Source organism: Delphinapterus leucas, chromosome 19, assembly GCF_059928025.1.
Source record: "Delphinapterus leucas isolate spDelLeu-1000000601 "Yukka" chromosome 19, BTC_Dleu_Yukka2, whole genome shotgun sequence".
NCBI classification, from domain to species: Eukaryota; Metazoa; Chordata; class Mammalia; order Artiodactyla; family Monodontidae; genus Delphinapterus; species Delphinapterus leucas.
The window spans coordinates 6,558,087-6,581,981 of record NC_143147.1 but is presented as its reverse complement, the minus strand read 5'-3'; the positions used below and the strand labels follow the sequence as shown (position 1 = coordinate 6,581,981).

General features: G+C 61.9%; 1 protein-coding gene across 3 annotated transcripts; it reads left to right on the top strand.

Annotated features, from left to right (window-relative positions):
- The first annotated feature begins 1,061 nt into the window (after window positions 1–1,061).
- MAP2K3 (mitogen-activated protein kinase kinase 3) lies at window positions 1,062–23,367 on the top strand. 3 transcript variants are annotated; one of them, XM_022560844.2, is made up of 12 exons: window positions 1,062–1,167; window positions 13,465–13,531; window positions 13,851–13,899; window positions 14,655–14,768; window positions 14,864–14,983; window positions 15,603–15,719; window positions 16,631–16,682; window positions 17,832–17,959; window positions 18,406–18,483; window positions 20,583–20,722; window positions 21,813–21,858; window positions 22,341–23,367. In XM_022560844.2, exons 1-12 carry the CDS (start codon window positions 1,119–1,121, stop codon window positions 22,422–22,424), a joined length of 1,044 nt encoding a protein of 347 aa, XP_022416552.1. In that variant the 5' UTR covers window positions 1,062–1,118; the 3' UTR covers window positions 22,425–23,367. The 3 variants fall into 3 exon arrangements, with proteins under 3 accessions (XP_022416552.1, XP_089756286.1, XP_089756287.1); XM_089900160.1 differs by lacking the exon at window positions 21,813–21,858; XM_089900161.1 differs by lacking the exon at window positions 22,341–23,367 and having other exon boundaries at window positions 21,760–21,852.
- Window positions 23,368–23,895: the final 528 nt, after the last annotated feature.

Here is a 23,895-nt window from a genome sequence, read left to right as displayed (position 1 = left end):
CAGGATGTCTCTGAGTGGCAGGGTTGGCATTTGAACCTGTAACCTGATGAGTCCATAGCTCATGCCTTTCCTCCCACTGCCTGGGGACGCAGGAGGAAATAATGACAATTAGCAGGCCTCCCCTCATCTCATCTGGCCCTCCCTATCACTGTGTGGGTAGGCCCTGCTGTCACCCCATCTTACAAGCGGGAGGGCACCTTACAAGAAGGTGGTGGAATCTGCTTCCCTCGTGTGAGGCTCCTGGCAGGTCACACACTCACGCCCGCGTGAAGCGAGGGACTGACCCCATGACCTTTGCCAGGCTGTCCATCCTAGTGACCTGGTCCCACTGCCAGATTGGTCAGTGGCTCCCGAAATCCTCCAAGGCTCCACGCGGGAGCAGAAGGGAGGGCTGGCCCGTCCGGACTGAATAGTCAACAAACACCTCCTGAGTGTCCGCGGTAGCCCAGGTCCCTTTCCACCAGCTGCGACCGGAGGCGCGGACGCGAAAACAAGCTCCGGGGTGACCTGAGTTGCCCAGGTCAGCCCCGCTAGGAAGTAGTCGAAGCGGGATCTGACCCTGGCCCCACCCGGGGGGTGCACTTTGACCCCCGCAGCACCCGCCTTCCCGCTCCCCGGGGCCGCAGCTGGGCGGTCCAGGGGTACCCAGGGTTTCTGCGCACAGGAGCCAGCGCGCGTGAGGCGGGGCCCGGGAGTGGGCGGGGCTTGCGTCCGGACAGGCAGCGGGAGGGACCCGCCGGGGCCTGGGGGGCGGGGCCTGACGGGTTTCCCGGTGGTGGGCGGGCTTGACAGGCGGTGGGAGGAGCCGTACCCCGGGCCAATGGAGGGCGAGGCTTGAGCTTGACGGGCAGGCCCCGGCCGGCGATTGATAGGCAGGGGCCGGGCACGGAGACCGGCGGGCCAATGGGTGCGCGGGGCGGGGCCTGCGTCGGCGCCGTCCGGCCGGAGCCCCCGCCGCGCTGCCCAGTCTGGCCCCGCCGCCGCCCGCCGCGGACGCGTACCGGCCGACGCCCTGCTAGCCGCCCGGGCCGCCCGCCCGCAGCCATGAGCGTGCTCCGCCCGGGCCGAGCTCGCCGCCCCCTGGACTAGTCCCGTCGCCGCCCCGACCCGCCTGCACCATGGAATCTCCTGCCGCGAGCCAGCCCGCCGGTGTGCCCGCATCCAAAGGTAGGAACGCCCGGGCTGCGGACCCGACCTCTGCGCGGTCCCCCGGCCCGCACCCGGGCAGCTCCCCTGCCCGGAACGCCTCCCTTAGGTCCCGGGCCCAGCCGGACCCCAGTTTAGGCTTTGGGGCTGCACCCAGGCCCGAAGTCGGGAGAGGGTCTCGTTCTGATCACCCCGTTCCAGGTCAGGAACCTTGCTTGGACCTCCCACTTTGGGCCTTAACTGCACCTTGGACAGGAACTCTCCCAGTCTGGGTCTCTCAGCTGGACCCAGGTGGGATTCACTCTGATCTTGCACCCAGCCCCCTTCCACTCCCGGGTCCCAGGGCTGTATCCAGTCTGGGCCCCCAGTGGTGCTCCCCTGCTGCGGATCTCTCTGTAAACGCCCCCTCCCGTGTGGCTGCCCTGGCCACGGTCCAGCTCAGAGCTCCCCGTCCTCTCCCCCAAGGCTCTCCACCCTCCTAGGTCGCACATTGCCCCATCCCTGGCGGCCTGCACCCCGTCCTGCAGCTCTGTCTGCAGCCCTGTCTTCCGGGGAGCCTCTCTTGGCCTCCCACCCCACCCTACTGCATGGCCTCTCCATCGGCTCCCTCATCTGGACTTGCAAGCTTCTCTGTGCACGGGGGCGGGCGGGGGGGCGGTGCTCACCTCTGACGCTGCCTGTGGGTCCTGGGCTGGCTGCCCGGTGGGTGCTGGCCGTGCGATGGGCTTGCTCTTGTTTTCTCCAGGCAGCCGGCCTTCCTGGAAATGTCTGTGAGGTGGCGGCTGCGGCAGCAGGCTTTGTCATGCAGAGGGGGAGGATGAGACTTGGAGGGCGAAAGGGGGATTTTTTTTGGCAGGAAGAGGAAAGGATGTTTTTGGCATGTCGGAGTCTCAGCGGGCTGGGCTGTGTGAGAGAGTTCCAAACCGGACGCAGCCGTAATGAATGGGCTGCCCGCGGCTCCCTAACTTGCTGTCTCTGGGCCTCGGTTCCTTTATCACACCTACCTTCCGTGGACTCCTGGCGTAGGATGTGAGACAGTGAATACTAAAGCGCTCTAGGCAAGTGTGGGTGCTGAGATGAAGAGCTCAGAGCTGCTGGGGAAGGGGTACTTGCTGCGTTTTATTACTGTTACCATTCTTCTTGCTGGAAAGGCCTCAGCCATGTGGGATCCAGGCCTTGCCTCTGTTGGGCTGTAGCTGCAGAGTGAGGGGGAGAAAGGTAGCAGCTTGCACTTAGGGGGCCCCTAATCAGGGGTTGTCTCTGCCTCTTTTTCTCTGCGGTTGGGGGAGCCCAGGCAGCTGGAGGGCTTGTGGGGTCCCGGGGAGGGTGTGGGTCCTTCGCTGCCCCTGCTCCTGGCGGCTGCTGTGGCTGGGGCCAGAGCCCAGCCAGCCTGGTGGGCAGGGTAATTACGTCTTACATAAGTGGGAGGCCGGATCCCTGACCGTTGCCCAACCACTGTGAGTAACCCAGGAGGCACTCGAGGGGGAAGACAGCTGGGGAGGGACTTGGACTGCGCAGACCTCATGGAGCTTGGGAACCGGGAAATCAGACACTTCTTTTCCCCAGATCCAGGTGTAGGCCTGGCCTGGCCAGTGCTGTGAGACCTCGGGCAGGTCCATCAACCTCTCTGGGCCACAGTGTTTTCATGGGTGGAAAGAAGAGCTTGGAAGCAGTGTTTGTTTTTGAAGGCCCTTCAGCTCTTCCAGGCAGGGAATGCCTCATCAAAATAAAAATTAAAGTTGCAGGGTTGGGAAGGGAGAAGGGTCATGGGTGTGAAGGAATAAAGCACTTTGGGGAAGCACTCAAATGCTGTGTGACCTGAGTCCCAGCATTGCCTTCTCTGAGCCTCTCTGCAGAGAGAGGACCGGGATGCATTTCCAGTCTGTGGGTCCAGGTAACAGATGATATCGGGTGGGGACGCTGTCATCCTCTTTGGGGTCTGTGGCAGCATGTGGTGGGGAAGCCATAATGACCTCTTGCCAAAAATCCCAAGAGCTCCCACTTACCAAGGTTTTTCCGTGTGCCGTGCGCTAGCCCATTTATTGCTCACAGCCCCATTCGCAGACGAGGAAGCTGAGGCTCAGAGGTGTTCATTGCCTTGCTTGAGGTCACACAGCTGTGACAGATGGAGCTGCTGTTCTAGGGCTCAGTGCTCCTCTGTGTCCCATTTCTGTGATGGGTGCTTGGGCTGAGCTGGTGGGATGCTCCCTCTCCCCCGTCACACCTCTGTTCTGAGGCATCTCCTCTAGCCCATGCCTGACCTGGAGGACGGACTGAGCAGAGGTGATGTCTCCTGTGTGCAGAGCCCTTTATAGCTGGCACATTTCATGCTCTCTGCGGTCCGACCCATTTGGCAGGTGACAAAACTGAGGTCAGATGGGAGGAGTGGCTTGACCCAGCCCTCCGTGTCCTGGGCACAGGCCACAGTTTGTCCTTCTCGCCACCTTCTCGAGGAATTTGGACCAAGCAGGATGTGGTTGGTGCTTGACCTTAGGGAGCTTTACCTCTAAGCTTCCTGCCCTGCAGGGGTGCCCTGCCCCGTCCTCCGTGCCACAGCCCTTGGGAGTTTTCCGGGAGTGCGCGAGGCCCCAGGCCCTACAGCCCTGCTGTTTTCCCCACTTCCTCGCCCACATGCCATCTCTGCCTGGGATCAGAGGCCGAGGGCAGCCGCGGCCAGAGGGCAGGGGCACGTTTGGTCGGCACAGTCTGGGTCTGCTGCCTCTGGCCACGTTTGTCCTTGGGGTGCCCCCACTGCACTGTGAGTGCTGCCCCCGTGGGCACTTCCTGGTTGATCCTCAAGTGGCTCCCGGATGCCTGACGGTGACACTGAGGCTGCAGGAGCACCGCGTCCCGGCCCTTCCTGCTGTGCAGCTGCCCTCCCCTGACCTGTCCTGTCCTGTCCCGGCTCTCGGAAAGATTGGAAGGTGGCACTTGGGGACTTCCCCCACCCCTGGCGTGACGCACAGGAAACTATCCACCAACCTGTGGCTCAGGGCCTGAAGGGAGCAAAGTTCTCAGTCGCTTGTGTGGGGAGAGGGCCGGGGCAGCGGAAGGCTTCCGGCGTGAGTCAGCGGGCACTGGGCGCTGACTCACCCGTGGGGCACGCCAGCCGGCTGGCTGCAGCTTAAAGGGCCAGTGCCTGGCCGCTGGTGGGTGGGAGGGGGCTGGGAGTCCCCACCTCTCGGGCAGCCTGTGGCCCGGAGCTGGGCACGGAGGTGGCCCCCCTCCTGGACCTGGGATAGAGCCGGGAGCCCCCTCCTGGCCCTGCGCCCACCCCCCCGGAACTTCCTCTCTTAGGCAAGGGCCCTGCTTCCTCTGTCCAGGGAGCAGCGGCCGTTTCCCGCCCTTGGCCCAGGGCCTCCTCCGGCTCCGATGTGCTCCCGGGGGCCGCGGGTGGCCGAGGAGCAGAGGTGGTGCGGGGTCCCCTGGGCTCTTGGGAGACAGGGCTGTGCAGAGGTGAAGACTCTGGCGTCAGATGCCAGCTCAGCCCCTTCGCTGTGACATTGGACGTCCGCTGCCTGCTGTAAATGCTTTCAGTTCCCTGGCACCGCCCGGCTCTCGGATGTGAGGCCTCGGTTTCTTCAACTGCAAAATGGGAGTGGGAACCCTGCGTGCCGTCTTGCCGGCAGCCGCGAGGACAGGTGTAGACAGCCTCATTCCACTCTTGCTAAGTGTCGGGTCCTGGGAACAGCGAGACTGCCCTCTGCCCACAGAGAACCTCAGCGAGACAGGAAGTAGGGCAGAGCCTGGGCTCGGGGGTTCGAATTCTCAGTTGCTCCACTGCTTCCCAGCTTCCTCACGTGCCCTCTCTGACCCTCAGTCTCCTCTTCTGTAAAGTGGGAGAAAACAGCCCCCCACGGGGTGGTGGTAAAGGTGGGAGATGGTGTTTGTCAAACAAATGTCATCTGTTGTTATTTTCTCATTGTTATGGTGGTTCAGTTGTTCGTTGCTGGATGAATGACCAGCATGGGGACCTCTGGTGATGGACTTGAAGCTCTGTGACACGACTCTGGCTGCAGGGCCCTGTGATGGCAGCTAGCATATACCAGGTTCTTTCCCCACTGCTCTCCGGGCTGGAGCTGGGAGCCTCATTGCCCCTTGGGCCTTTCTGGGGAGGGCTTGCGGGGAACGGAGAGGACGGCGGGCCTGCCTCGGCCCGCACATCGGCGGCCCCTGCAGCATGGGGGCGTGCGGGGTCGAGGGTTGGGAGGGTGGGAGCCTCCTAGGCCAGCCCCTCAGTGGGTGGAGCTCCGTCAGGGCCAGGCAGGGCACCTGCTGCAGGAGTGCAGGGGTAGGTGGAGAGCGCCCTAACTGCGGAGCGGAAGGAGGCCGCGGGGGAAGTGGTTCTGAGGGTCCAGCTCCAAGGCCTCCGTGTCGGTGGGCGGCAGGGCTGAGCTGAGTGGGGAGCAGCTGGGTGGGGCCTAGGCCGCTGTGGGGAGCATCGTCAGCGTCTTGGGAGGGGACACTGTTGGGTCCCAGAAGAAGAACGCCACGCAGGGCCCTGTCCCAGCTGGGTGCGGCGACGGGGCGGGCCTCCCTGAGCTCAGCTTCCCACGCTGGGGCTCATCGCCCTCCCGGGACTGGCCGGGCCTCTCGGTGTGGCCCCTGTGGTCAGGCCTGCTTCCCCAGCAGTGGCCGTGGAAACCCCCCGAAGCTTCGTGTAAAGGGCGTGAAGAGCAGGCAGGGCTGGGAGGCAGCCCCTCTGCAGCTCAGACACCACGCTTGGGCCCACGTTCCACCCCAGAGGGGGTCGCCAGGCTCACCCTGACAGGGCTTCCCCCTGCCCCCTCCCCCCAGTCCTGGGCACAGGTCCCTGTCACCTTCCCCCTGTCCTGAGGTCCTCTCTGGGGTGTCCTTGCAGGCTGAGCTGGCATCCAGGGGCTGCCCTGGCTTCTCTGGGAGGCGTGTCCAGTCGCCTCTCTCCCCCGGTGCTCGCCCTGGGCCGCTCTGCACTGGCCCTTCTGCCCTGTCAGGGCAGACACCGGAAGGATATATGGAATGTACCTCTACGTTTTAAAGAATAAAGAAAAGTGAATTCTGTATACCCAACACCCAGCTAAAGAAATCTCACCATACTGTGCGCCTGCAGCCCTTCAGCGTTGCCTCTCCCTGACAACTGTCCTGATGTGTGTGCTCGTCATTTCTATATTATTGTTTTCCTTTTTTTTTGCGGTACGCGGGCCTCTCACTGGTGTGGCTTCTCCCGCTGCGGAGCACAGGCTCTGGACGCACAGGCTCAGCGGCCATGGCTCACGGGCCCAGCCGCTCCGTGGCACGTGGGATCTTCCCGGACCGGGGCACGAACCCGCGTCCCCTGCATCGGCAGGCAGACTCTCAACCACTGCGCCACCAGGGAAGCCCTGTGTTATTGTTTTAAATCAAGCCCTAATGTACGTGTGGTGTTGTTAAGCTCACTGGCCTGCAGGAACCCTGGGCCGGTGTCCACGCCATGGTCCGTGGGACCAGCATTGGTGTGTAGCGGTGTTGGGGGAGCGGCTAGAGCTGGCTGGCGATGAGGCGCTGCACTGCGGGGGTGATGCCGGGACCTGCGTGGAGGATTCGGCGTGTTAACACGTGGCAGCACTAAGTGTGGGGCCTCAGGGTTAGCGTGTCTGAGTGCCTGCAGCTGTTACTCCTGTTGCTTCAAGTGGACACTCAGCCCAAGCGGTGCAGTGCTTGCACTGCGCAGCTATACCACAGCCATGAGTTGCCTCGTCTGCGTCACTGTGCAGCTTTGAGGGTTTGTCTTAAGGTTTGCACGAGCCAGTGGGCACGAAGGGACAAGTGAAGGGCCTCGGATGCCCGCGGAGGTGTTTGGGTGCCACCAGGAAGTAAACGGGGCCGAGGGGCATTGCTGTGCCTCCGCAAGTCGCTGCTTCCTCGGTGTTGGCGGCCAGCGGCTGCTGAGGCCTGGATGGGAGGCCGCCCGAGACCGCTCGGCGCGGGGGCTGGGGAATGTTTCTTCTGCGCACCTGGGTCTGGGCCTCTGGCCCACCTCATCCCCTCTCACTCCAGCCCAGCTCGTCCCGTCCCGAGTTGCCCTGCGCAGACCGGATAGCAGACCACTTCCAGCCCGAGCTCCCTGTGTGGATTCCCCCGCTGCAGAGCTCTCCAGGTTGCCTCCTCTTCCCTGTCAGCCTCAGCTCAGATCTCACCTCTGCAGGGTCCCCTGCTTCCCTTTTCTTCAGAGTGCTTAGCACTGTGGAAATCGGCGTAAACGGTGTGCACCCGGACTTTGTTAGTTGGCTCTGTCTGTGGCCCTGTCTCTTCCCAGCCCCGGGCGTCTAGGGCCGGATCGTTCTGGCTTGTGGGGCAGCACCTCTGGCCTCTACCCACCAGATACCAGTGGCATCCCAAGTTGTGACGGCAGAATGTCTTCAGGCTTTGCCATGTGGCTGTGGTTAGAGCGTGATCCTGGGAGGGCAGGGCCCTGTCTGCTCACTGCTGAAGGGATGGATGCTGTGAGCTGCGTGGGCTCGGGACCCTCCCCACGGGCTCTGCAGATGAGAAGGGCCCTGGAGGTGGGGGGGACGAGGGATGCCGAAGGCCTCTGAGGCCAGGGCCTGGCCCGGGGCCCACTGTGCCGCTGTGGGGGCACAGGGCAGGGCTGCTGGGTTGAGCGGCCCCCCGCCCAGCCTGTCACTCCCCTGTGGGCTCGGTGCTAAGGGCACTGTGGCGGGTGCGGGCCTGGCCCGTGGAGGCTCCCAGGAAACGGAGAGCCCTCCCCTCTGCGGGACCTTGGGGAAAGGCCATTGCAGAGCTGGGGAGCCGGTGTGAACATGAGGGGACGTCCCTGCTGTGCCTGCCTCTCCCCCCGCAGAGCGGTAACGGGGGGATCACGATATCAGGGGGTGGGGGTGGGCCTTGGCTTAGCTTGGTGATAGACATTAACTGTGCAGGTCAATCTGCTGCCCCCCTGAAAGCCTCCCCCTCTCGGGGCCTCAGTTTGCCCACCTGAGCAGTGGGAGCGGGTTGGCCTGGTTGATCTCTCTCTGTGGGACTCCCACAGGATAGAGGTGGCCAGCTGGGGGCAGGACCAGGCGGGGGCGGGGGCGTCCTTGGACATCTGGCCTCTGACACCTCCGTGGTGGCATGCGCTTCCTTACCTGATGGGCACGGACCCGGGGGACCCAGGACGTCTCCAGCAGGATTGGAAAGCACGAGAGGCACCCCAAATATCCAAAAGTAGGAGGCGGGAATAACAAAGTGGGAGCCGGTGTTGCTTTCGTCGGGGAGGCCACGGATGAGACAGAACGTGGCGGGGTGTGGGGCTCCCGTGTGAGCGAGGCCCGGCAGGGCCCATGGTGCGGGGCTGTCTGCCCTGCCCCCCGCCGCGGCCGCAGCCTGAGAGCCGGGCACGGCCGGGTTGTTGGAATCTCCCCAGGCCCCGCTCAGGGTCTGCTCCCCACCAGAGGCTCACTGTGACCTCGCCTGGTGCCTCCTCTCCGACCCTCTTGGTGCAGCAGACCTGTGAAGACGCTTCCGGGGCTGCTGAGGGTGTTGACAGAGCGGCCGTCTGGGCTGCGGGCCCCGTGTTAGCTTGGGTCCCACGCGTTTCCAGGTGGCTCAGTCTAATCTTCCTCGCGCCAGGACCACTAAGGCAGGGGACTGGACCGCGCGGGATGCGCTGATACCCGTGCGAGGTCGGTCCGTTGTCCCCACGTCACAGTTGAGGCCCAGAGAGGTGAAGTCGTTTGCCTGAGGGCACCCAGGTAGGAAGTGGCAGCTTTGCGGTTCGAGCCCAGGCCGCCTGGCTCCAGAGTCAGTGCTGCCTCTGAAAGGTAACTACAGGGCTGTGACTTGTGTGGAGCCGGCTGGACACGGGAGAGCCAGTTAACAAGGGCGCTTCGCTGCACGACCAGGAGGGCCTCTCTGAACAGGCAGAAGCTGAGGCTCACGCATCAGCTGGGACAGAGTCGCAGGGGAGAGCATTCTGGGCAGAGGGAACAGAACCAGCAAAGGCCCTGAGCTGGGAACAGCGGTGGCTCATTCAGGTCATGGCTGGAGTCCTCGTTGCCTCCTGTGGCTCCCCTGGAAGGCCGGAGCGGACGAGGACACAGGCACCCGGTACTGTGCCCTCCTGCACCGGGAGCTGGCGGGCTCGTCGTGCTTTGCTGGTGGCAGCCCACAAAGTCTGTTTGTCATGGTGACAGTCGCCACAGTGGCCTGCACCTGGGCAGCCCTGGCCCGGAGCAGACGGTGGGAGGGGCCGGTGTCCTGTTTCTGGCCGCCCCGCAGACCCAGTTGTGTCACTCTAGACGTAGGCCTGGGAACCCTGACAGGCAGGGCCTCGCCCTCTTCCCCTCCCCGCCACCAACACTGCAGCCACAGGCAGGGAGACTGAAGCTTGTCAGGGGGACGTTCCCAAAGCCCAGGGCGGGCCGTGGGTGTGCAGGCTGAGCCCAAGAAAGGTGGAAAGGGGGCTGAGAGCAGAGAAGGCGCAGGAGGGCCTGCGGCTGTGAGCCCCGGACACCCCCACGTGGACTGTTACCTTTTAACTTAAAATGTTTTATTTTCTGGCTACAAAATAGCATCAAGTCAAGAATAAAAGCCACTCACATTTCTCACTACTTAGCACGGATTTTTTCACCTCTGCAGAGGTCCTGATGATAACTGTGGTGTCCACCTGTGGGCCATTAGAGGGCCGCCTACTGTGTGCCAGACCCTCGGCCTTGCCTTTTAGGGCGGCAGGTGCACCTCTGAGCAAGTGAGAAGCAGAGGTGCGGGCAGGAGGGCGCTGTGCTGGGCTCCAGCCGGGCTGCAGAGCTGGGCTTCCTTTGGCCTGGCCTGTGGCCTCCACACGCCGTGGACCCCTGCGCCACCTTGGGGCCTGGTGGTGACTTAGTCTGATCTGGGGCAGCACAGAAGTGGCCTCAGGAACTGAAGCCCCGGCTTTTCTGTTTTCCTCTTGGCGTGTGGAATGTGCTGGCTTCCCTTGGGGGGGGCGTGACAGGCCTGTCCCTTCCTCCCTGCAGGAGGGGCACTGTGAGCCGCTGGCCTGGCCTGTTGGGGTCTCCAGGTGTGACTCCTGGCCAGACCCTTGACTAATGTGCAGTGACTCCACCTCCGAGCCTCGGTTTCCCCAAGTAAAATGAGGCTAAGAGCTCCTCCTCCAGGGTCGTCGGGGCGTCTGGAGGAGGTGGGAAGGGCCCGTGTGTGAGTGGCAGGTTGCTGCTTCATGGGCGAAAGGACTTTGGAGGGAGGCCCCCCACCCTGGCCCCTGACAACCAGCCACCTTGCCTCGTCTGTAAAATGGGATGAAATCTCTCCACACACAAGGTCACGATTGGGCAGCTGGCACAGCCCCGTGCTGGGGGCAGGCAGTGGCGCCGGTCAGGTCCTGGACAGGCCCCTGGGGGTTCAGAGGTGGTGAAGTAGCTCGATGCAGGCTGAGCGCTGTTCTAAGTGCCTTATCTGATAACTCTACAGGGAGGTGCTGGTTTTTGTGTGTGTGTTTTTTTTTAATTTGGTTGTGCTGGGTCTTACTTGCGGCAGGCGGGCTCCTTAGTTGTGGCACGCAGGCTGCTTAGTTGTGGCATGCGAACTCTTAGTTGTGACATGAATGTGGGATCTAGTTCCCTGACCAGGGATTGAACCCGGGCCCCCTGCATTGGGAGCGTGGGGTCTTAACCACTGTGCCAGCAGGGAATTCCCAGGAGGTGCTGGTTTTGTCCCCATTGTATGGATGAAGATACTGAGGCTCAGAGAGGTGTGGGCACTTGCCCAAGATCGCCCAGCCTGTAAGGGGCAAAGGTGGGATTTGAACTTGTGGCAGAGAGAGCCCATGCTTTTGGCAGCAGGGTTGCACGAGAGCTGAGCCTGGTGTGGAGTGAGCAGGGGCCCCAGCTCTGGGGCTGTGGGCTGTGCCATCAGAGCACTGACTCGGCCGCAGGCCCGGGGCCGCCTGGGTCAGGGCCTTTGGCCAGGATTGAGGCTCTCCTGCCGGCCGCCAGGGCACAGACGGATGCACCTCAAGCCTGGCATCTGGGGGCCCCTGGGGGCGTTTCTATGGAGAGGCTGCAAGTGTCTGCCTACGTCACCCACCGTGGGGTAGATGCTGGGACCCCAGCCCCACCGGACTTTTCCTGGTGGTTCACCCAGCTCTCAGGACAGCTGGGCGCGGGCCTCGTCTTCCCAGGGGCACTGATAACCCCTCCTATCATGGACAGTGGTGGCGGCCCCACCCCTGCTGCTGGGCCGGGAGCGCGTGGGCCTGTCTGGATTCACAGATGAGGCGCTGAGGCTGCACAGCAGGGTGTGCTGGAGGCTTGATCCAAACCCGGTTCAGAGGTAACTTCAGGAGGGTGTGCACAGGGTCTCCTGGTGCCCTGTGCACACCTGCGGCACCAGGCACGGGGCCTTGGGTGGGAGGCGGAAGGACGTGCCTGCAGGAGAGGCACATGGGCACCGTTTCTGCTCTGGGTGGTTTCGGGAAGTCCTGGTCGAGTCCCAGGTCTGCCCAGTGCTCTCGATGCCGATTCTTCTTTAGCACCGACCATGTGCCGGGCACCGGGTTGCACTCTTAGCTGGCCAGAGAGTCCTGGAGAGGCGACACTTCTTGTCAGTCCCTGGCGGTGAGGGGTGAGGGAGGCGTTGCCTTGGGACTCAGGCCCACCCCGCACCCTGGGGGGTGGGAGTGGGCTTCCTGGGGCTGTGTGGTGAGAATGTGCACAGGCTCCGGCCTCCAGGGTGAGTGGGCCCAGCCAGAGCTGGCCCTGCCCGCACCTTGGGTGGTCTTCCTCCCCTGGGACGTGGACCCCGCCAGGCCCCTCTCACCTCCCACCCTGTTGGCTAGAGCTGGGGGTGGGGCTCCTCACAGATGGGGATACTGAGGCCCAGGGGCACTGCAGTGTGCCCGGGGCAGTGGGCCAGGGTGAGATGAGACCATGGGTCCGTCCTCCAGGCCTGGATATGCCCTGCTTTGGCCCCTGCAGGCCTGCTGGGCTTACTTCCCGCTTCCCCAGGAAGGTGGACCCCCAGGAACCTCCCCTGCTCCCAGACCGGCGTGAGCCTGGGCGGGGATGCCGACAGCATCAGGGGTAGCTGTGGGTACAGGCACCTCAGCCTCGCCGCCTGTCCACGGGGAGGGCTGTGTGGAGGGCTGGGGAGCTGGCCCTGAGCACAGGCAGGCTTGGCGGCAGTGGGAGCTCGGCCAGTCCAGCGCCCTCACTCCACAGGGGACGTCGTGCCCTGCCCTGGCCAGCCCTGGCTGTGGAACCAGCAGACCCGGGTGCACATGCGGTCCTTTCCTGACTCACCTTCCTGCCCTTGGCCCTGGCCCCGTTTTCCAAGCTGAGCCGGTGCCCTGGAAGGTGGTATTTGTCCTCATACTTTGTCCAGCTGGGGCCCCTTCTGGGGAAGCTGAGGCTGAGAGGGGCGGGGCGCCTGCACACAGGGTCCCGGCCCACGGGCCTGGCTGTGGACACCCCAGGCCGGGTTGCATGTGATGCCTGCCGGCAGGGCCCCCAGCCTGCATCTGCGCTCCAGCACGACAGGTGGGGATGTCGAGGCTCAGAGGCGGGGTGGGCGGCAGAGCCGGGGCTCCGGCTTGGTGGGTGCCCCCCCCACCGAGGTTAGCACTGCAGGGGGGTGGGGTGGGTAGAGGCCCTGCTACCTTCCCAGGCTGCTGGACAAAGCCCCACACGCTGCGCGGCATCAACACCGCAACCTCCTGTCCCCCGTCTGGAGGCCGGAGCCCACCTAGGTGTCGCAGGGCTGGTCCTGCTGCGGCCGTGACGGGAGGAGCCTCCCCAGTCTCGCCCCCGGGACTGCAGACGGCCGTCTTCTCTGACGCGTGTCTGTCTCTGTGTCCAAATTTCCCCTTTTTAAAAGGGCACCTGTTATGTTGGATTAGGGCCTCACCTTAAAGACCTCATTTTAACCTGATCATCTTCTGTAACTCTCCAAAGAGGGTCATGCTTGGAGGTACTTGGGGTTAGGACTTCAGCTTTCAGGGGTTAGGACACAATTCAGGCCTTCGGGAAACCTGGGACATAGGACTCTGTGTGGGTGGGAGCGCGGGGGCCTGATGGGGGCCGTGGGGGCCAGTCTGTGACAGTACGTCTTCCTCAGAGGCGCCGTCTCTTCTCAGGTGGCTGTGGGGTGACTGTTCCAGGAGGACTAGCAGGGCTCAAGCCCTCCAACCCAGGCTGGGCACGTCCTCTGGGCTCCCGGAGGCCCCGGGGCCCCGTCACGGCGCCGACCACGCTGACCCTCGGCGTCTATGTCTGTGCCGGGACCCTGGGGCTCCTGCCTGTCCCGGGAGACGCTGACTGAGCAGTGGCTGAGCGGACGCTCCCTTCTCTCCCTCCCATTTAGGAAAGTCCAGGAGGAAGAAGGATTTACGAATCTCCTGCGTGTCCAAGCCGCCGGCGCCCAGCCCCACGTGAGTTGGCCTCGGGTTTCCCCCGGCGCCGCCCAACAGCCTCCTGAAGGGGCCACCGTGAGAGCCGGGCCCCTGCCTGGGCAGCACCTCCTCTGGGCAGCTGCGGGGGCCACGGGCCTCGCACGTCCGCTCAGGGCCCTGCTCTCCCGTTGAGGACGGAAGGCGAGGCCCTGGCCGCGTCCGCGTGCTGTACCGCATGCTGCCCCGCAGACGCCCCGTGGCTGGGGGTGGGGGCTCCCGGGCAGGATGTGCACCAGGCTGGGCTGCCCGCTCAGGAGGGCGTGGCTCCCCGGGCTCACGGCCCCGCTCCTCCCTGCAGGCCCCCCCGGAACCTGGACTCCCGGGCCTTCATCACCATCGGGGACAGGGTAGGTGTCGTCGGGCCCTGGGAGGTGGCTGCGGGTGGTGGACAGAGCTGGGCTGGGGCGGAGCGCTGGCTCCCCGCTGCTGACCAGTGGCCCGTCTGGGGCAGAGGTGGTGGCTGCCTCCTGGGGCCCTGGTGAGCCGGAGCCGGCGTGGAGCGCCCCGACCTCAGAGGAGTGGTGCTGAGCGCGCAGTTCCCTGGCCCTGCCCTCGGGGCCGGTGCCCGGGGACCTGCGTTTCACTCGCACTTCCTGATGGCTTGGGAGGCCCGGCTTGGGGACCGTGTGTGGACCACAGGACACGCCGAGGGTGTCCCGTTCGTCCCCTGCTCACTCCCTTTTATGGCTGCTCCCTGTGAGGTGAGGCCCTTCTGTTGTCCTCTCCGTGTCCCCGGTGCCTGAAACAGGGACTTGCGTGCAGTAGGTGCCGAACGAGTGGTTCAGTCTGTCCACCTGAGTGGGGCGGGGCGAGAGGGAAGGAGCATCTCTCAAGGGCCCCACGCTGCTGGGAGCACTTCCCAGGCTGGCCTGCTGACACCTCGCAGCAGCCCTTGGAAGGAGGTGCTGTGCCTGTTCTGTAGAAGGTGAGGGGAGGCTCAGAGAGGTTAAGTAAGTTGCCCCAGGGCACACAGCGGAAGTGGTTGGGGCAAGATTTGAGCACAGGTCTGACTGGCTGGCGGTCCTCTCTTTCTGCTGCCCCAGTGTCTCCACTGGTGCCTGACTTGGCCCCCGTGAACCCTCTCTCTTTTGTGTCCCCCAAGAACTTTGAGGTGGAGGCAGATGACCTGGTGACCATCTCGGAGCTGGGCCGAGGCGCCTACGGGGTAGTGGAGAAGGTGCGGCACGCCCAGAGCGGCACCATCATGGCCGTGAAGGTGAGCAGGGCCCCCGGCCTGGGGCTGTCAGGGCCGGGGGCACCGGGGGCCGCGCGCCTGCCTCCCAGCCCCTGACCGCAGCCCTTGCCCCGCAGCGCATCCGTGCCACCGTGAACTCGCAGGAGCAGAAGCGCCTGCTCATGGATTTGGACGTGAACATGCGCACGGTCGACTGCTTCTACACCGTCACATTCTACGGGGCCCTCTTCAGAGAGGTGGGCCCTTGGGGGGCGGGCCTGGGGGCTGGGGCTCAGCCAGGCCCAGGCCGTGGCAGGGGAGACACGCCAGCCTCACCACAGGCTGGGTCAGAGCTGGCAGGGGGCCCAGGGGCTTGGGGGTGCCCCAGGGGGTGCTGCACCCAGCCTTCTCAGAAGGCTGTCTCGGGTAGGGGCGGGCGGTGGGGGGCTGGCGGAGGAAGGGCCCGTCTGCCAGGCTCAGAGCTGGGACGAGCTATGGGGCGGCGGGGGGGGCGGGTATGGGGCTGAGGCAGGAGGGGTCTGCAGGGCTGGGGCATGGAGCTGAGCTGGCACAGGCAGGTCCCAGAAGCCCCCACTGGAGGGACACAGTCACTTCTCTCTGGAGCCTGCCGTGGAATTAGGGGTCAGATGGGGGAGCGCAGAGGTGACAGCAGCGGGGGGGGGCTGCCGTGTGGAGCCAGCAGAGTGGGCAAGCCTCGGGGGAAGGGGGAGGAGCTGGGAGGTTGGGGCATCCGCAAAGGCTGAGGGGTGTAGGTGTGTCGGGGGCGCTGGCCGGCTCCGGGGAGGTGGGCACGGGAGGAAGCCGGCCCAGGCAGTCCTGGGCGGGCATGGCTGAGTTCCCGATGTCCACGTGCAGGGAGACGTGTGGATCTGCATGGAGCTCATGGACACATCCCTGGACAAGTTCTACCGGAAGGTGCTGGACAAGGACATGACGATCCCAGAGGACATTCTCGGGGAAATCGCTGTATCTGTAAGTGGCTCAGGCCCTGCTGGGGTGGGGGTCCCGATGATGTTGTCTTGGGCAGAGTCGGGCTCCCAGTATGGCCCCCAGCTGTGGCCCTGAACCTGGGCGGCTGCCCCTCGAAGCCCATCTGCCGCCACCCTGGACCAGAGCCTCCCTGCTGAGGAGACTGGGGCTCCTGGAGCCGCGCAGCTTTGGCAGAGCCAGGCCCTCTGGGCCTTTCTGAGCTTCTAGGCCACGAGAAAGGACTTACTGTTTACAACTTCCTCATGCCCAGGACGAGGCCGCTCTGGGGCAGCTCACAGAGGCATGGTGTCGGGGGAGGGGTTCGCACCCGTGCTTGCCTCCTGAGCTTGCATGTCCCTAGGGCAGGGCGGCAGCCCCGGGCATGAGCGCCCCGGCAGCCAAAGCAGAAAGGGAAATGGAGTCAGCGAACCAGCGGTCCTTCCTCCTGACCGCACCTGCGAACGTGCGAACATCCCCCTGGCGTTGAATCAGGATCTTTGGGGTCATTCCTGTGGGGAATGGCTCCGAGCATGTGGCCCACTGACTGCTGAGGGAGGGAGAGGAAGCAGGGAGGCTGCAGAGGGCTGGGTTCTACCAGGAGCCTGGCAGGGGGAAGGGACAACACCCTGGGGGCTCCTAAGTCTGGGACTCTGCAGGGTCGTGGGCATGTCACTTGAGACCCTTGCCCACTCAGAGCAATGCAGGAACCCAGTGCGTCTGCACCAAGGTTGCTGGGACCCCACAGCAAAGGCTGGGATGTGGGCAGGGCCTAGGGTAGTGAAGGGTTGGGTGTGTACCTGGGAGAGGGCGACGGATGGCCCTGGGTGGGGTGTCTTACAGCTCTGTCATTGTTGATGCAACCGGGAATCACAGCCACCCGGTCTCTTCCCCCCTCTTCCTGTTCCAAATGGCAGATTGTGAGGGCCCTGGAGCACCTGCACAGCAAGCTGTCCGTGATCCACAGAGGTCAGTGCCCAGGCCGGCCGGGGGAGGGGCCTGGCTGCTCACACACACGCTCTTGCCCAGTCCTGCTGGGCCCGCACCGCCGAGGCCCAGAGGCAGCTGGCCCTGACGTGCCTGTTGGGTCAGGCGCTGAGCCTGTTGCCCGGTCCAGGCCACTGTCCACTCCTCCCAGCCATTTTCCTCAGCCCCCAGGCCCAGTCCCAGTTCCACTGGCTGGTGTTCCGAGCACGGATGGGGTGGACCGTTGTCCTGGGAAGGCTGAGCCATCTTGTTTTGATGTGTTGTTTATGTGTTGCAAGACACGCAGGGGGTTTGTGTACCACTGCGTGAATCTGATCGTTGTTTACACTGTGTAACCCCCGCGCATCAAGGTGAAGGTGTTTCCAGCCTTCCCCGCCCTCCCGGCATGTTCTCAGCCCTTCCTGCTCAGTCATGCCCCCAGCCCCCCACGCCCTGGGGCCACACTCCTCTGATTTTCCCACAGTGGGTTGGTTTTGCTTGTTCTCAGCCTCCCGCTTGGCCCGCTGATTCTGAGACTCACCCGGGCAGTGTACGTCCTGCCTCTTCGTCTGTGTTCTGGGTGCTCTGCTTTTCCAGACCAAGTTCATTAGGCTAAGCCCCCTTGACCACTCAGTGGCAGGTTGTCACGAAACCTTCGGTCCTTTTTCTGGGCGTCTGTATCCACACAGAAGTCCCCATAGAAGGCAGCAGAGATGTGTGTGTGTCCTGTGTGTGCTCGCTGGGCGGTCCCTGCTGTGCCCTCCAGCACACTCCATGTCCACCTCGAGTCCGGGGGCTCTGGGTTCTCCCGCAGACCCCTCTCCTGTGTTTTAGCTGCTGCCCTGCGCTTCCTGGACAAATCTGCCGACCCCTCTGGGTGGGCACGGGGTGGTTTCCAGTGCCCACGCTGTCAGTGATGGGACCCCCTGGAGCCTGGGTGGACCGCAGAGCTAGAGGTTGTGCTGGGAAGTGGCGGCAGAGTCCCAGCTGGTTGGCTGCAAAGACATGGTCCCGGGCAAAGCCCCAGAGCCCTGACCTCCTCCCCTAACTGTGGCTGGAGCCCGGGGCTCCTGGCTGTGTGGCCACCAGCTCTGACCTGGGCAGTGGGGGCCCCACAACCAGGAGCTGAAGGGCGTGTCCTGCCCCTGGCAGACGTGAAGCCGTCCAACGTGCTCATCAACAAGGAGGGCCACGTGAAGATGTGCGACTTTGGGATCAGTGGCTACCTGGTGGATTCCGTGGCCAAGACGATGGATGCCGGCTGCAAGCCCTACATGGCCGTGAGTGGTTCCTGGGCCACCCCAGGAGGAAACAGCCAGGCTTGGCCACCCCCGCCATGTCCTGTGTCCATCAGGGATGAGACCTCCCCAGACCCCGAATTTCCTGCCGTTGGGGGCAGAGGGGTCTGCTGCCCGGCCCCCTCCACCCCTTTCTGACTGGCCCCGTGGTGCCCATTTGGGTAATAAGTCTCACCTCAGGGAGGTGGCTGGTGGGGCCTGCGGGGTCCCACCGCTCCCCCAGTGTCCCGAAGGTGGGACCCCCAGGCAGGGCAGCTGGGTGGCAAGACTCAGGCCTCCACCTTGAGACCCTGGCCCTCGCTGGCCTCAGCTTCCTCATTTGTCCCGGGCGAGGTGGGATGGGTGAGCCCTGGCCCCTCGGTTTGGGGTGGGGGAGGCCAGACCTAGCTGAGGATGCCTGGGCGACCCTGCTCTGGTCCCTCTTACAGCCTGAGAGAATCAACCCGGAGCTGAACCAGAAAGGCTACAATGTCAAGTCCGACGTCTGGAGCCTCGGCATCACCATGGTACCACCTGGGGCTCCCTTGCTATTTGGGAGGGGCTGTACCAGGTCCTTGAGCTTCTGGGGCCTGGGAAATAGTTTAGCCTTGGACAGAAATGTTGGTTGGCTTCACAAACTGAGGAGAGACTGTGTCATCAAAAATTACGGTGTCTTAAGGGGAGCATCTGCAGGTGCCTTATGCCCGCCGTGGGGTGAGGGGCAGCTTTACATGTTCTCGACGTCTCTGATGACTCGTCCATTGGACTTTACCCGGCGCTCGTGGCGCTTGTCGAGAAATCACAGTCAACCCCAAATTAAGTGAGCTCCCTGTACATGTGGCCCCCTCACGATCACGGTGAGACTCAGCCCTGGCGCTGGACGCTCACACTGCTTCTCCACGTTTACTCTCACAGATAACATCGTGCTGTGCATCTCTGGGCACAGAGGCTGTTGATACTTTTGTGGGGTTTTTTTTGAGCTCCTTAGAAAAAATTACCAGGAAAGGAATTACGAGGTCCAGGGTTTGGACACTTCTCTGTCTTCCTACTTGTAAACTCTGGTGGTCCTTCTCTGCTGCCCAGGCAGGGTCCTCACTTCTGTGTGTCGGAATCATTGGAAACTCTAGGAAAAAATGCAGGCTGAGTTTGTCCTGTGAAAATCCAGGGTCACACCCACACGCACCGCACTGTACCGCCTCCATCTGTGGGATGCATTTGTGTCTTGGCTGGAAAGGGGCCTTTAGCCTAATGGGAAGGTGCTTTCTTAGCACAGTGACTAGCAATCTGTTTGGGTGCCAGTCACCACCAACAAGAAGCGTTTGCTTGAGCTGAGGTCTCTTCTGTTCATTACGGTGATCACTTGTCAGGGAAAGGGGCCTGGGTGGACCTGCTTTGTGTTTTCATCTCAGCGGTCAAAATCGGAACCCAGAGTTTGCTGTGAGCTGCCTTGGGTCTTCGTTGCTCTGTGCGGGCTTTCTCTAGGTGCGGCGAGCGGGGGCTATTTTCGTTTCAGTGTGCGGGCTTCTCATTGTGGTGGCTTCTCTCGTTGCAGAGCACGGGCTGTAGGTGCGCGTGTTTCAGTAGTTGTGGCGCATGGGCTCAGTAGTTGTGGCTTGCGGGCTCTAGAGCATCAGCTCAGTAGTTGTGGCGCATGGGCTTAGTTGCTCTGCGGCATGTGGGATCTTCCCGGACCAGGGCTCGAATTCGTGTCCCCTGCATTGGCAGGTGGATTCCTAACTACTGCGCCACCAGGGAAGTCCCGAGCTGTCAGTCTTTCCCACAGATGACTGCTGCCAACTGCAAGTGAGGCACCCAAGGCACAGGGAGGTCCGGGCCTAGTAGGAGAGCTGAGGCCATGGTAGCCTTGTGTCCAGGGAGTCAGGGAGAAACAGTGATGAGGTCAGAGCTGGAAGGCTTCCTGGAAGGGGAGGCGTTGGAGATGGGCCTTACAGGTATTGGTGGCTGGGCAGTGGGGGCTCTGTGGAGGAGGAGGGGCTTGTAAACTTCATTTCCTAATGGAGTCTGGTGGATTGTTGCACAATCCAGTAGATGAAACTCATGGTCAAAGGCAGACCTCACAGTCTAACATTCCTTCTGCAAACACATGAGAGTCATTTCATTTCCTGTTTGTCCTTTCAGTAATAACAACAGCCCAAATAAATGGCAGCAGACGCTTAAGTCATTGTTGAGACATTAGGGAGTGGGGAGTGGCCTGTGGCAAAGGAAAGGGAAACTGGTTGCCTATCCGAGTTCCTTTGCTGCTGGCAGCCTGTGGGAAAGCGTCCCCAGGTTGGCAGCTCCTCTGATTTCTTCAGATTAGCTGAAACCTGGGTTTTCATGTACAATCTTCTGAATTCAGATCGTTTGAAAACCTGATGATAGCTAAGCCAGTCAAAACTCAGGGTTGGATTTGCTCCGTGAGCCATAGCTGCTGGCTGGGTCAGAAGAACTAACTACTGGTGTCCCCTTGGCTTTCATCTTTGGTATGGTGTCACCTATCAGCCCCTGGACCTGCCTCACAGTCCAGCTCTGGGTGCTGGACCAGGACAGGCAGGATCTGTGAAGGCCCTGCTTCCGCGTGCAGAATGTGGGTGCATCTGACCCAGTGCCGCTGTTTCCACTGCAGATCGAGATGGCCATCCTGCGGTTTCCTTATGAGTCCTGGGGGACCCCGTTCCAGCAGCTGAAGCAGGTGGTGGAGGAGCCGTCCCCGCAGCTCCCAGCTGACCGCTTCTCCCCCGAGTTTGTGGACTTCACTGCACAGTGGTGAGTCTCAGCCCTGCCTGGACCTCTGGGCCTCCCCAAGCCCAGTCAGTACCCCCCCCTGTCCTGGCCAGATCCCAGCTCCTCCCTGGGCTTGGTCTCCTTCTCCTTTAGCAAATAACCCCCAAACAACATAGCATCAAAATAAGTAAGGCAGAAATAGTTTGAGTGCAAGGAAAATTTAACAAACTATGGTCCTAGTGGGGAGATTTTAATATAGTCCCTCTAGAAATGGACAGATCATGAAGACGAAAAAAGAAAACAAAAAGCATATGGAGGATTTAAATGCATAACAAATTTGCTTTCATTGCTGTTTAGAACTTCATATCAAATTAAAGAATGCCCACAGGATCCTTATAAAAATTAATTATGTTTGAGATTACAAAGGAAATAGAGGAAGAGGCAGAAGGCAAAGCCATATAGGCCACGTTCTCTGACTGTAATTAGCTGGAACAGGAAATCCATAACTGAAGAGAAAAAAGCTACATGCAAATTAAAAGTAAATTCTTCTAATGCACTCTTGGGTTATGAGAGAGATTTAAACAATAAAATTATAAACTAGTCAGAAGTGAAGACGATGAGAATATAACATGTCAACATCTATGTGTTGTGGCCAAAGAGATACTCAGAGGAAAATTCGTAGTCTTTATTTCTTTTATTGGAAAATAAGAAAGACTGGAGACAAGTGAGCCTGGCAGACAGAGTCATTTTCTCCCAAGACCCGTGGTAGGGGGTATCCCGATTAAGGATACCAAGTAAGTGATTGTTAATGTTAGCATTTTGGTATTGGGATCATTGCAAATTCCCTAGATCATTATAGAGACAAGAAAGCTAACACCCCAAGAGGCAAAGAAACTTGGTCCAAATCTCTGTAGTTTGCACCATGGATCCCACTCTGCCCTTGGAAGCCCCCCCAGAACAGTCCGGCCCCTTCTTCCCTGAGCCCAAGGAGCATGTGTGTCCCCTTGCTGCCCGGGCAGGGCTGAACCCAGACTGGCTTGGCTGGCCTGGATGGGCTGGACTCACTTCTTCCCTGCCAGTCTGGCCCCAGCCTGCCCTCAGCCTGCCCTCAGCCTGCCCTGTTCTGTCCTAGCCTGAGAAAGAACCCTGCGGAACGCATGAGCTACCTGGAGCTGATGGTGAGTGTGGGCGGGACTCTCTGGGAGAGGGCTGCATCTGTGCACAGCAGTGGGCAGCTCCTCTGGCTTGCCTGGGCATTCACTCCTAGGAACTCCCGTCACTCATTCACTCATGTGTACCCTGGCTCCCTCCTCCCCACTCCATGCCAGGCCCTGTGGAGGGAGGCAAAGTGCAAGGGGGGACAGGTGGACCATTTTCTTTGGAGGCATCAGGGAAGGCTTTGCAGGGGAACCGGGCCTAGAAGGGTGAATAAGGATTTACCCACTGAGGGACAGAGGCCTAGCATGCACGGGGAAGAGTGAGTTGAGGGTGGCTGCGGGGGTGCTGAGGAGGAGGCTGTGAACGTTGCCTCTAAGAGGAGGGCTTCTGGGGGGCAGAGGTCCTGGAAGGATGACTAGGAGTTTGCTGGGCAGGAGAAGCATGTGGGGGCACCTCCACCTCGCCCCCTCCAAGGTGACTGACTGCCTTCTCTCCCCATCAGGAACACCCTTTCTTCACCTCGCACAAAACCAAGAAGACCGACATCGCTGCCTTTGTGAAGGAGATCCTGGGAGAGGACTCGTAGGCGGCGGGGCCTTGGACCCACTCTGGCCCCGCGGCGCCGCGCAGCCCTCTGCTGCGGCAGTGCTTGCCCACACCCATAAGCTACTGCCAACCTGGCCTTGGGCACCCGGCAGGAATCCAGGGGGCTGCTCCCGCCTGACAGGCTGTTGGTCCCAAGTGCCAAAGAACCAGACCATCGGGGCCCTCCGGTGCCTCTGCCCCTGCTGCTCCAAGGACTCTGAGACTCTGGACTTGGAGGGGCCAGACGCCCCTCACAGAGAAGGCAGTGGTGCCTTGTACAGGCTGCTGCCTTGGCCCGGCCCTGGATGCCACCCAAGTTGTATATTTTTTTATCTCTCGACTGAATGGACTTTGCACACTTGGCCCAGGCTGGCCACACCTCTGTCCCGGCATCGGTAGGGGGACCCAGTAGGGGGATGAGCCACGTGAATCCCCTGGAGCCCCCATGAGGCAGATGCCAGAGCCACCGAGGCCTTCACCCCAGCACTGGCAGACGGGGCTCTAAGGGCACCGGGGCCACCTCGCCCCTGCCTGCCGCCTCTAGGGGTGTTGTTTCACTTTTATTTTTTTAATTTATCCTCTTGATTTTTTTCTTTCGCTTTGTGGGTTTGGCTGGTTTTTCTTGCATGGTTTGGAGCCGATCACTTTTCTGTCACCTGCTAGGGGACCATCAGGCTAAGACCTGCTCTCTCTGCTCAGGCTGGGGTCTAGGGGGGTGGGCCCAAGGTCTCTGCTTAGAGAGGCGCTAGGGGAGCCATCCAACTCACTCTCCTTGGGGACCGGCTCGACGGGGGCTGTGGATTTGCTTTTGGTATTGTTTTAAAAAAAAGAAGAAAATATATTTTTTTGAAGAAAGGACTTGCCCGTCCAGGGTCCTGTCCCTGATTGGCTGGGGCAGTTACCTGATTGCTGTTTTAATTTAAAAAAAAAAAAGTGGGACAAAAGGTCGTGTGAGACTATGTGTCATAGCGGCGAGCCCTCCTCCTGCTTAGTGACGGCTGGTGGCCCTGGAGGGGGGACCCCTTGCCCCGGGACAGGGACACGGCAGCGTGATCAGGGGAGTGGGGGCCTCTCACCTGCTGGGGCTCTGCACTTCCACATGTGAGGACACGAGGCTGCCCCCAAGGGCCGTGACGAGCTGCCAGGCCCTTGCTGAACACTGGACAGAGCGGCAACACAAGCCCAGTCCCGAGGGGCCACCTGTCCCCCTGGCATTGATGAGTGCATTGCCAGGTGCTGCACCTGGGCCTGGGCCGTCACCTCAACTGAGGGGTAATGTCGTTATTCCCAGATGAGAAAACAGGCCCGCAGAGCCGAAGTCACTTGCCCAAAGCCACATGGCTTGTGAGATGGAGAAACAGGCTTGGGGACAGGTAGTAGCCCCTACAGAGGAAGTGGGGCAGCTGGAGGAAGGCATCCTCGGCAAGATCCGGTCTGGCTCTGTCATCCTCGGGGCCTGGGCTGGGGCAGAA